Source organism: Hyperolius riggenbachi, chromosome 1, assembly GCF_040937935.1.
Source record: "Hyperolius riggenbachi isolate aHypRig1 chromosome 1, aHypRig1.pri, whole genome shotgun sequence".
Lineage (NCBI taxonomy): Eukaryota > Metazoa > Chordata > Amphibia > Anura > Hyperoliidae > Hyperolius > Hyperolius riggenbachi.
The window spans coordinates 235780451-235792695 of NC_090646.1; the positions used below are offsets into that span (position 1 = coordinate 235780451).

General features: G+C 40.3%; 1 protein-coding gene across 5 annotated transcripts in view; it reads right to left on the reverse strand.

The window, feature by feature from the left end:
• NFKB1 (nuclear factor kappa B subunit 1) overlaps window positions 1–12245 on the reverse strand; it is a 188573-nt gene that overhangs the window by 42077 nt on the left and 134251 nt on the right. For all 5 annotated transcript variants that reach the window (XM_068231566.1, XM_068231574.1, XM_068231591.1 and 2 more), the window contains 2 exons: window positions 7794–7948; window positions 5043–5201 (listed from right to left, as the gene is read on the reverse strand). In XM_068231566.1, the coding sequence (XP_068087667.1) occupies window positions 5043–5201; window positions 7794–7948 (314 nt within the window). The remainder of the gene's footprint in view (window positions 1–5042; window positions 5202–7793; window positions 7949–12245) is intronic.

Here is a 12245-nt window from a genome sequence, read left to right on the forward strand (position 1 = left end):
GTGTTAATACATTTGTGTTTAACAAATAAAAAATATACTGTTATCTCCAGTCTGGATGTGGATTTGAAGCTGAATAGCATGAGAAAGTGCTTTTTTTAACCATTTCAGTAATGTTCTGCTAGATTTTGTTTCTGGGATAGCAGTCTTCAAGCTGTGAGGAATCTTTTAGAACAAAGTAGAAATGCTGACTTTCAGACCACTTTAAGTCTGGTACACACCTTCAATTTGACTGTTCAATGGTTGGCCAATTTTAACACCTTTATAGTAAAAGGGGCAACATAATTTGAATACTATCAGCAGATTGTACTGTAAAACTCATATGACATGGAAATGGTAAAACAACTACACAATCTGCTCATATTATTCAGTATCTGCTGACCCTCATACTATATGAAGGTGATACAATTGGTCAGTGATTGGCCAGTCATAATTGAAAGTGTGTATCAGTACAGTGGGATGCGAAAATTTGGGCAACTTTGTTAATAGTCATGATTTTCCTGTATAAATCGTTGGTTGATACAATAACAAATGTCAGTTAAATATATCATATAGGAGACACACACAGTGATATCTGAGAAGTGAAATTAAGTTTATTGCATTTACAGAAAGTGCGCAAAAATTGTTTAAACAAAATTAACCACTTTACCCCCACAGGTGCGGATATCTCCACCCCTTTTTCCACCCTGTCAACACCAGGGACGGAGATATCCGCACCTCCCGCCGTTACCCGCTCGCTCGTGTGCACGCTACCGCGCTTATGCACGCCGCCGGACGCTCGCCCGAAGATCAATGAACGGGAAAAAACATTCCCCTTCGTTGATCTAAGCCCCCTGCAATGATCGGCCTTACAGGTCGCATGAGCAAAAGGTTACTGTGGCCATCTTGTGGCCGAATAGTAAAACTACACCCTAAAGCATTTTTCATATACAAATACATAAGTTTCACACTATAAATTAACTCATTACCTCCTACACTCCCCAATGTTTTTTTTTTGTAATTAAAAAAAAAATTACAATAAAAAGAAATACATAAATAGTTACCTTAGGGACTGAACTTTTTAAATATTTATGTCGAGGGTATAACACTGTTACTTTATAAAATATGGGCTTGTAATTAGGGATGGATGCAAAACTGAAAAAAATGCACCTTTATTTCCAAATAAAATATTGGCGCCAAACATTGTGATAGGGACATAATTTAAACGGTTTTACAACCGGGACAAATGGGCAAATACATTTCATGGGTTTTAATTACAGTAGCATGCATTATTTAAAAACTAGAATGGCCAAAAACTGAAAAATATGATTTTTTTTCCCACATTTTTTCCTATTTTCCCATTAAAACACATTTAGAATAAAATAATTCTTGGCATAATATCCCACCTAAAGAAAGCCTAATTGGTGGCGAAAAAAACAAGATATAGTTCATTTCATTGTGATAAGTAATGATAAAGTTATAGACTAATGAATGGAAGGAGCGCTGAAAGGTGAAAATTGCTCTGGTGTTTCAGGGGTAAAACCCCTCAGTTGTAAAGTGGTTAAGCAGGTGCATCAATTTGGGCACTGTTGTCATTTTATTGATTCCAAAACCTTTAGAACCTGGCTTGGTAAGCTCAGTGACCCCTGACCTACATACACAGGTGAATCCAATTATGAAACAGTTTTTAAGGGGTCAATTGTAAGTTTCCCTCCTCTTTTAAATCTCCGAAGAGTAGCAACATGGGGGTCTCAAAACAACTCTCAAATGACCTGAAGACAAAGATTGTTCACCAACATGGTTTAGGGAAAAGATACAGAAAGCTGTCTCAGAGATTTCAGCTGTCTGTTTCCACAGTTAGGAACATATTGAGGAAATGGAAGACCACAAGCTCAGTTCAAATTAAGGCTCGAAGTGGCAGACCAAGAAAAATCTTGGATAAACAGAAGCGACAAATGGTGAGAACAGTCAGAGTCAACCCACAGACCAGCACCAAAGACCTACAACATCATCTTGCCGCAGATGGAGTCACTGTGCATCGTTCATCCATTCGGCGCACTTTACACAAGGAGATGCTTGTGATGCAGAGGAAGCCTTTTTTCCACCCACAGTACAAACAGAGCCGCTTGAGTATGCTAAAGCACATTTGGACAAGCCAGCTTCATTTTGGAATAAGGTGCTGTGGACTGATGAGACTAAAATTTAGTTATTTGGGCATAACAAGGGGCATTATGCATGGAGGAAAAACAACACAGCATTCCAAGAAAAACACCTAGTACCTACAGTAAAATATGGTGGTGGTTCCATCATGCTGTAGGGCCAGTGCAGGGACTGAGAATCTTGTCAAAGTTGAGGGACGCATGGATTCCACTCAGAATTAGCAGAAACTGTAGATCAATGTCCAGGAATCAGTGACAAAGCTGAAGCTGCGCCAGGGCTGGATCTTTCAACAAGACAACGACCCTAAACACTGCTCAAAATCCACTAAGGCATTCATGCAGATGAACAAGTACAACGTTCTGGAATGGCCATCTCAGACCCCAGACCTGAATATAATTGAAAATCTATTGCGCACTTTCTGTAAATCCAATAAACTTAATTTCACTTCTCAAATATCACAACCAACGATTTATACAGGAAAATCATGATGATTACCAAGGTTGCCCAAACTTTCGCATCCCACTGTATATGGAAGGCAATGCCCTCCTTCCTCTGCTACTAGTGTCACTGGCATTGGCTAAAGGGTGTTGAAAGGGAGGAGGAGGAATTCAGTAATAACTGAAAGTTTATAGTGAGAAGATAAGACCTCCAACAAAAGTCTGTTATGCCAGATGCTCTAGTTTTTAGTGCAAAAACAAACTTTTTAAAATAACATTTTATGTATAAATAACATTTATAAGACAGTGCTAAAAACAGATTCAGAAAAACACAGCATGACAAGACAAAGTTTATATATAAGATTTTTGAACTGTAGCATTATTTACTGTAACGTTAAATATAATACACAGTGTTCTCCCCGGACTCTTTTTGCCGGGTGCTCCACCTGGCTAGTTTTGGCTGTCATCAGCTCACGTCAACCTATGCTGTAAGCAGAGTTACACAGAAAAGCAACAGCCTTGCATTCTCTCATCGCGCCCCCACCTGGCTACTTTTTCATGCCTCCCGACTGCAAAAAAAAATCTGGGGAGAACACTGATACAGATTTGTATAAAAATAAAAACACTTGAGAAATAGTGTTATCTTTATAACCAGAATTCCTATTCTTCAGATATCAGTCATATCACAATGAAAGTTGGTTTCAGTATTGTTCAAAAGCCACATAGGATAGCGGATTCATCTCAGAAGTTAGGTGTGTGACTCAAAAACAGCTAAAGCCAAAAGCTCAGCATGACATTGTATGTAAGGGAATGAAGATGGCAGCCTCTGTATTGCCCTCACTTCAGGTTCCCTTGAAACCAGCTTCTCCACTGCTGAAGTTATAAACATGAATCGCATTCTAGTAATACAACTTGCACAGCCCAAGTTTGAGAAGAGATTATTTTTTCTAGTTATGTTTGAAGATGTTAAGCGATGCTAAATGTATAGTGAGTATGCGGAAGGCAGTTCCAGAGGAAAAGGAGACTAAATATAATCTTGTGGTTTGAGTAATTCACACAGGTGGTAAAATTGGTCAGTGCTTGCATAGCCCACATAACTACCTGACCAAACTCCAGCCCCCATGCGAGGGTGAAGACTGGCCTGTAGTCTGGAGAATGCGACTCGTGTTAGTAACTCAGACACTTCAGCAGTGGAGAAGGCTGCCATCTTCATTCCCTTACATACAATGTCATGCTGAGCTTTTGGCTTTAGCTATTTTTGAGTCACACACGCCTAACTTCTGAGATGAATCCGCTATCCTTTGTGGCTTTGAATAATACTGAAACCAACTTGCATTGTGATATGACTGATATCTGAAGATTAGGTATTCTGGTTATAAAGACAACACTATTTCTCAAGTGTTTTTATTTTTATACAAATATGTATTCTATTTAACATTACAATAAATAATGCTACTGTTCAAAAATCTTCAATAAACTGGTCTTGTCATACTGTGTTTTTTCTGAATCAAATTTTTAGCACTGTGTTATAAATGTTAAATACACATGAAATGTTGTTTTAAAAAGTTAGCTTTTGCACTAAAAAAACTAGAGCATCTGGTGAAACAGACTGATGTACCCAGGAATTGATTTATATGGATTAGCCATTTCTGCTATGCACCTTTTACTGTGTGTGCTATATGACTGTGTATTTTATGTATTAGTTGAGTTTACAGCATGTACAGTAATTGTTTGTGTATACATAGTTTATATTACTAAAAGTGTAAAGCAATTTAATTCCTTAGTTAAAATCCTCAGCAAGCAGGGAGTGCCAAGCTAAAACATAATATCGAGAAAAAAAGTTAAGGGATCTATTATGAACCTATTCTCTATGGCACAATAAGCTGCATCGATTGTAATTTGAATCAATTTGCAGCAAAAATGTAACGGAATTTCAATTGGATCAGACAGTAAATTTTAATTGATCACACACAGCAGGGAGTAGTGGTAGACAAAAGGTGCCCATATATCGTCTGGTCGACTAAGAATCACCTCTCTCTCTTAACGGAGAGAGATCCGTTGCCTGCCCATACACAGCAGACCGATTCCAGAGAGATTTTAGCATGGGAATCAGCCTTGTGACGCCGCATCCGCATTAGGGAAAACAGAGGATGCGGCGGGGGTTCCATCAGGTCTGTCGCTCATCTCGATATCGTACGCCGTTACCACTGCGCACATGATTCACCACATCAGTTCGACATCATACAGCATGTCCGATCGATGCATTTGACCAATTTTGGGCTGAAATTGGTTGAATCGTTCGATCAGCCGCCAAGTCCACTGATGTATAAGCACCTTAAGTTTACAAAGCATTGAAAGAGACAGTGGATAAGAATCAAAGGTTTTCTCTTCACATTTCGGAGAGGAAGTAAGAACACCAGAGCAGGATATACATGTGCCATCTATTTTTATTAGATTAAAAATGCTTACTGCTGTCAAAGATCGGGACTGATATCACAGGTTCCAGTCGCCTGGTGAAGCTTCCATTGCTATCAGGCAGGAAGGCAGAGAACATGAGTCGTACTACGCTTAGGTCTATGTCTTTTGATTGCTGATAGGCTGCTTGGCGAAAGATCTCTTTTTCACGCTCTGCAAAACAACATTTACATCAATTTTAAATTCCCATCATTTAAACTCTACAGTCTAAAATCCATTTGTATTTGGACACTTCATGAAAGTAAGCCTGAGATGAATGGGTGAAAAGGATTCTCATGTACCTGGGGCTTCCTCCAGCCCCATAGACTGTCAGCTCACTCGATGCCCTTCCAGTTCAATCTCCTGGGCTGCTTTGAAGTCCGTGATCCAGTTGGGTTGTGGGCCACTATTCCAGGCTGTGTGCCTCTTCCATCACACTCCTGAGGCTAGGAGCGTTCTGTGGAAGCACAGTTACAGTCTTAACAGACCACGCATGCGCAGAACATATGTGCATACGCAGTAGTTGGCAACAGAGCTGTGTCATGGACTTTACAGGGGCTGACAGCGGCACATTGGCGGTGATTAGAAAGTCATCAACCCCAGGTAAGTTAAAATCCTTTTCTTCCATTGATCTCAGGTATACTTTAAGGAAACATAAATAAATGAATAGCTTTGTTGTTACTTCGTGGTAGTACAAGCCCCAATTTGTTATCCTTTTCTGGCATCAACTTGGTCGGTTTCTTCAAAGAAACTACAGTAAGCTGCCATGTATGGTTGAACAGTGGCAGAGTATGCCTGATTTACAGCTACTCCCATGGCCTGGAGATGACGGGAGAACATATGTAATCCTGTAAACCTTGTATAAAATGTATTTCAAGTTTTAAGAGTAGTGCTAATCTTCGAATCCTGGTTTCTTTATTTGGAAACCCAAATTACGGCGCTGTACACCACACTTCAGCACCACAGCTAGTGGACAGAGTCACAGGGCTGTGGTCCACATCACGCTTCATGTGACTCTGATGCTTCCTACTTCCAAGCCACGAGGATGAAGCATCAGAGTCATAACATGGACTGCAACCCCGTGACCCTCTCCACTAGCTTTGGTGCTGAAGTGGGGTGTTCAACATAGTTTGGGTTTCCGAATGAAGACACCCAGATTCCAACACAAACAATATTCAAGAGTATGAAACCCTCATCAGGGTAATATTGGGTAACAGTGAGGGTAATGCTAGGCAGAAACTACACAATATGTGGCAGAACAGGTAAACAAATGCCAATGTTGTAATAGGTTTTTTGTCAATGTTAATACATTCATAAACATTGTACAGTATAATGTAAGTCTACTTTAACTAAAAAGTCAGTGAATTAGCATGTGTGTGAATTCTGTTGCTCAGGGAAAATGTTCTATAAATACATTCAGTTGTTATCAAATGTTATGGTTTTAAAGAGGATATACTGTACATACAGTATAAGATTTGGTAAGCATACCTATTCCAGTCACATTCCCTGCTTCTGTACGTCACTAAAGGTAGCCACACACAGAGACTTTCCTGTCCAACTCCTGGCAGATTTTGGAGCAAAAATTGGATCTAAATCACAGATCAGACCCGATGGAAAAATCTCAGTGCATTTGGGGGCGGGGTGTCGGTAGATTGATGTGGTTCAACTGATTTTCAATAGATTTCATGCTGATCTCTCCTGAAAAGCTATGTGCAATGTGAAAAAAAAATAGGTCCCTCTATTCTAGATTAACAAAATATAGTTTTTATATGAAAAGGGTAACAAAATATATAAGGCTATTTTATAATAAACCATTTTGCAAGTATTTAAAAGAAGACATATGCACTTTAAGTCTGCTCACAACGATCTACACATCTATTACATCATGGTTTTGCCTATTGACAGGTACGGGATATAGTGCCTCCTCTGTAAATTCAAATGTGGCACCGACATCAACATTTTGTCCTCTTTTCTTTCTTACAAGACAAGACAAGACAAATAACATTTATATCGCACTTTTCTCCTGGCGGACTCAAAGCGCCAGAGCTGCAGCCACTAGGACGTGCTCTATAGGCAGTAGCAGTGTTAGGGAGACTTGCCCAAGGTCTCCTACTGAATAGGTGCTGGCTTACTGAACAGGCAGAGTCGAGATTCGAACCCTGGTCTCCTGTGTCAGAGGCAGAGCCCTTAACCATTACACTATCCAGCCACAATACAATACATTCGGGCCAAGCTGAGTTTATTAGCAGAGAAGATTCTCACTGCTGGTACATGCATAAGAATGCAATCAAACCACTCCAGATTTCTGTAACTTTGACAACACTCATTAGGTTCCAATATGACCCAGGAGAGGGCTACAAGGTTTTACCACAGAGAGCTGGAAATAAAAAAAAAATCCAGGACAGAATATTTGCTTATTATTAGAGATAGTCAGAAAGATACTAATAATTCCAACTTGCATACAGATATAATTAAAAACTGTAAAAAGTTTCAATTTTACTTAATGAAGTTCACTTTCTGACTTAAACTGTCTGAATTCCAAGCTGCATACTATTTGCATTACATTTGAATGCAAGCAGAGATTAACAATATCACATTGCTCTACTTATGGTACCCATGTTGCAGATCGCTTTAGTAAATCATGGCCACAAAGTGGCTGGACAAGCACAGTTCAAAGAGAGAGCTGTATTTAAGTGTCTATAATGTAAACACAAACAAACTGACAACTAAAAGATGGTATTTAGTAAAACATCTAAGTTCACTCACCAGTCAGTGGTCTATCCCCTAAATATTGGTAACTTAACTCAGGATGCACCAAAAGAGCAGCATTATATCCCTTCTTAAAAGCATCTATCATCCGTGTTTCCAGTATCTCAACCACTTTTTTCTTAGTAACATGAAGGATTCCTAAATTAGGGAACCTGCAGAGAATCAGAGAATGTATAGCTCAGTACACAGTTCTTTAGAAACAAATTTAAACTTTATCGGAATCATGTACCATACCTGCATACAAAAACCGTTTGATACCTTAGTAGAGGGAATCCTATGCATAGTCCAGAGGCTTCCCCAATCAGCCTCGACCCCAGGTGCAGACAAAACTCATGGAGGTACAGTGCAACAGATAGCAAGGTATGGACTGATAAGTTGCCACTGTGAGACTTGCAAGGTACAAGTGTTACACAGAACCCAGTTAAAGTATAAAGCACCAGAACCACTGTGAGCTTTGTAAAAGGAGAAAAAACCACGACACCACATTCACCCATATCTTGTACCCCCAAAACAAAACATAAAAAACATGTCTTCGGGTTCAGTTACATGACTCTATAACATTGATAGACTATAGATGTGCTATAAACTAGTGGTTTCAGACACAAAGAAATTATGTGCACATTCACTCGCCATCCTAAAGTAATGCACAAGCACCATCAGAACATCTGCATTATAGTTAAGAGTAGAGATGGTGAACTAGCATTGCCTTTCCATGTGTTTATGCATTTAATTCAGGTAGTAGTGGTGGGTGGTTTCTCGGAGGGAGAGGGCACTGGGGATGGCTGCCCACTCTGCCTCCTGTGGTGCAGCCTGCGATTGGTGGTCTCAAGTGGTGGCAGCGCTCAGGGCCCCCCTGCATTGCTCACCTCTGTTTGAAGCTAAGGTGTAGAGATGATCCACTACGCCTACATCATTTCATTTGTAAGAGAAATCACATACAAGCAGTGCTGACAAGAGGGGTGATTGATTTTTAAGACTAGTCAGTTCTAAGTGTAGGCGAAACTAAAAGCAACATATAATAACACGATCACGACCAACTAATCAGAAGATTGAAAACTAATCGTGACCATGTGCCAGATCATTTCTGCTATAAAAGGTGCCCACTATTGACACAATTTTGATTGTACAATTTTACCAAATCTATGCAATAGAAAGGTAAACTAAATGTACTTTAGGTAGTCTCTCATATTACATAAAAGCGGTAAGAAAGTACAATCAAGACTGTATTATTAGTGGGCACTTTAAGGTATCGTAGAAAAGCAAACCTGTTTTAGATCAAGTGGACAATGGGGTGTCGAGTTGTATAGTGCATTATGCACACTTTGAGAGGCATACAGTCAAGCATACAGTTAATGAAACGTAACCTCTTGAGGACCAGAGGTTTATAACCCCCCTAGAGACCAGGCCAGTTTTTACAATTCAGCACTTCGCAACTTTAACAGTTTATAGCTTGGCCATACAGCTTGGCACCCAAATTATTTTACCTCCTTTTCTTCCCACTAATAGGAGCATTATTTTGGTGTTTTCTGATTGCTGCTGCGATTACATTTTTTTTATTAATTGATATATATATATATATATATATATATTTATTATTATTATTATTATTTAGTATTTATATAGCACCGACATCTTCCGCAGCACTGTGCATAGTATATATAGTCTGTGCATAGTATATATAGTCTTGTCATTAACTGTCCCTCGAAGGAGCTCACAATCTACTTCCTACCATAGTCCTATGTCTATGTATGTATTGTGTAGTGTGTGTATTGTAGTCTAGGGCCAATTTAGGTGGAAGCCAATTAACTTATCTGTATGTTTTTTTGGGATGTGGGAGGAAACCGGAGTGCCCAGAGGAAACCCACACAGACACGGGGAGAACATACAAACTCCTTGCAGATGTTAACCTGGCTGGGATTTGAACCGGGGACCCAGCGATGCAAGGCAAGAGCGCTAACCACTATGCCACCGTTCTTTTATTCCCTCCCTTCCCCCTTAATTTGGCCCTAGACTGCAAGCCATACACTACACACACACACACACATTTACAGGCATCAGCCTATTAGAGGGATTAGATTGTGAGCCATTAGGAGGGACAGTTAAGTGACAAGGCTATCCGCTGCACAGCACTACGCTAGATCGCAGCGCTGTACAAATTTTGCTTTGAGGGTTTTTTTTACATTATAGCCTGCCAGCTCCAATTGCAGCTGGCAGGCTGATGATGGAGCCTCACTTTGTTTACCCGCAGGGAATGAGTGTAAACAAGTGCACATTCCCTGCTAACCCGCCTTCAGGACTTTGAAGCCAATTGACATTAGGCAATCCTGAGAGCGCCACTCTCGCACCGCCAATCGGTGTTAGGTGCTCGGGAGAGGGTTAAACTTCACTGCAACTGGAAACACACATATTTTCCAGTACCAAACAGCACACCTCGCGTTATACCAAGGGAACATACCGCAACACCCCCAGTGTGAATGTAGCCCGAGATGAGCTTATGACTACTTCTCACGTCCTGTAATGCATTTGGAAACCTCATTAGATGCAATATATATCTGCGTTAAGCAGAATTCAGTGTGTAAAACCTTACGCGCGATGAGTAGACTGTAATGAATTGTGTGTACTGGACTGCATTACGTGCTACTCATCATGGGGTAAGAGACTTTGAGCATGTTATTCAGCTTACTGCAGGTTAGCGCATTCACACCTATGATCCTGGAATAAGTGAATGAGCTATTCGTATAAATGCTGGAGTTTTATTTTAACTTCACGAAACTGAGAAAGTCACATAGGTAAGTGGTGAAGCATCGTCCAGCATGCTTTACTTTGCCCAAAACAGAATTAGAGGTCTTTGCCCTTGGTAACATATTTTCATGTTATATAATGCGTTCATATCACATGATGTAAACACCAATAACACGCAGATACCCCTACTGTTATTTTCTAATAAACATTTCTAGTATATTTGGCATTCAAAATACAGCTAGTAGTTCATTTCTTGAGCTGAGGTGCAGCATTTTTGGCAAATTTCTCAATATTTACTGAAATCACCGATATATGATAAACAGAGCAAATCCTGGCTAAGCATCCTCGATCCATTCTGCTCAAAGCTAGGCAAGGCCATGTTTCTAGAGCCATCTTTTGAATGGCTAAAGAACAACGTAAAAGTAGTAATTTTTTTGTTAAAAAGTGCTCATGTCTGAAGTATGGTTTGTTGTAATCAACAGGCAAAAAGAGAAGCATAGTATAATGATGATTCTGCTGAAAACTATTTGGTTCAGAGGCATTCGAATGACACAATTAGAATATTTGCATCACCAGAGAGAGTGATCTCGGCACATAGTAAAAGTTACTTCCTGTAAAAAGTGGAAAACAACAAAAGTGGAACTACTATGTATAGCAGTCATTCACTGATCAGTAACAGGCTATTTGGCCACCATCAGCCCTGGTAAAGTCAGTGACTTGGCTAATTTGCCGATTTACTGCGCATGCACGCTTCCATGCCCGCAAGTGTTCTATGCATGCCTAGTCTATTAAGACTGTTAGGCCTTGTTCACACTGCGTTCCGATCGCGTCAGCGTTCTACATTTTGTGACGCAATTTTTTTTTGTGATTCCCGGCGCCTGGGTGGGCGGTGCGGTTTTGTTAAAATCGCTTTTCCAGAGCGTTTTTTTCTATTCACTCCCTGACGCAAGTCAGGAAGTAAACTCATTGACCCGGAAAAAAATAAATACAAAGTATTTATTCTTAAAAATACGAACACAATCGCTGCACAAAGCGATTTTGTGAGCGTTTGCATTTTTCCTATACCTTCCATTAAGGCAAAATCGCCTCAAAAATGGTACAGGCACCGCTTTGCTGAGCGGATCGTTAACAAACCGCTCAGATTTAACCTCTCTCATAGGGAATCAATGCACAATTTTTAGGGCGATTTTGAAAATCGCCTGCACTTGAAAAAAGGGCAAAAACGCTCAGTGTGAACGAGCCCTAACTGCGCTTCCACACAACGCTCCTGGCCGCAGGAGCATTTTGGAAGAGGCACACAGCCTGGAATAGTGGCCCACAACCCAACCAGATTGCAAACTTCATAGCAGCACAGCGGATGGGACCGGAAGGGCATCGAGTGAGCTGACAGTCTATGGGGGCTGGAGGAAGCCCCAGGTACATAAGAATCCTTTTCTCCCATTCATCTCAGGCTTACTTTCATGAAGTGTCCAAATACAAATGGATTTTAGACTGTGGATTTTAAATGATGTGAATTTAAAATTGATGTAAATGTTGTTTTGCAGAGCGTGAAAAAGAGATCTTTCGCCAAGCAGCCTATCAGCAATCAAAAGACATAGACCTAAGCGTAGTACGACTCATGTTCTCTGCCTTCCTGCCTGATAGCAATGGAAGCTTCACCAGGCGACTGGAACCTGTGATATCAGTCCCGATCTTTGACAGCAGTAA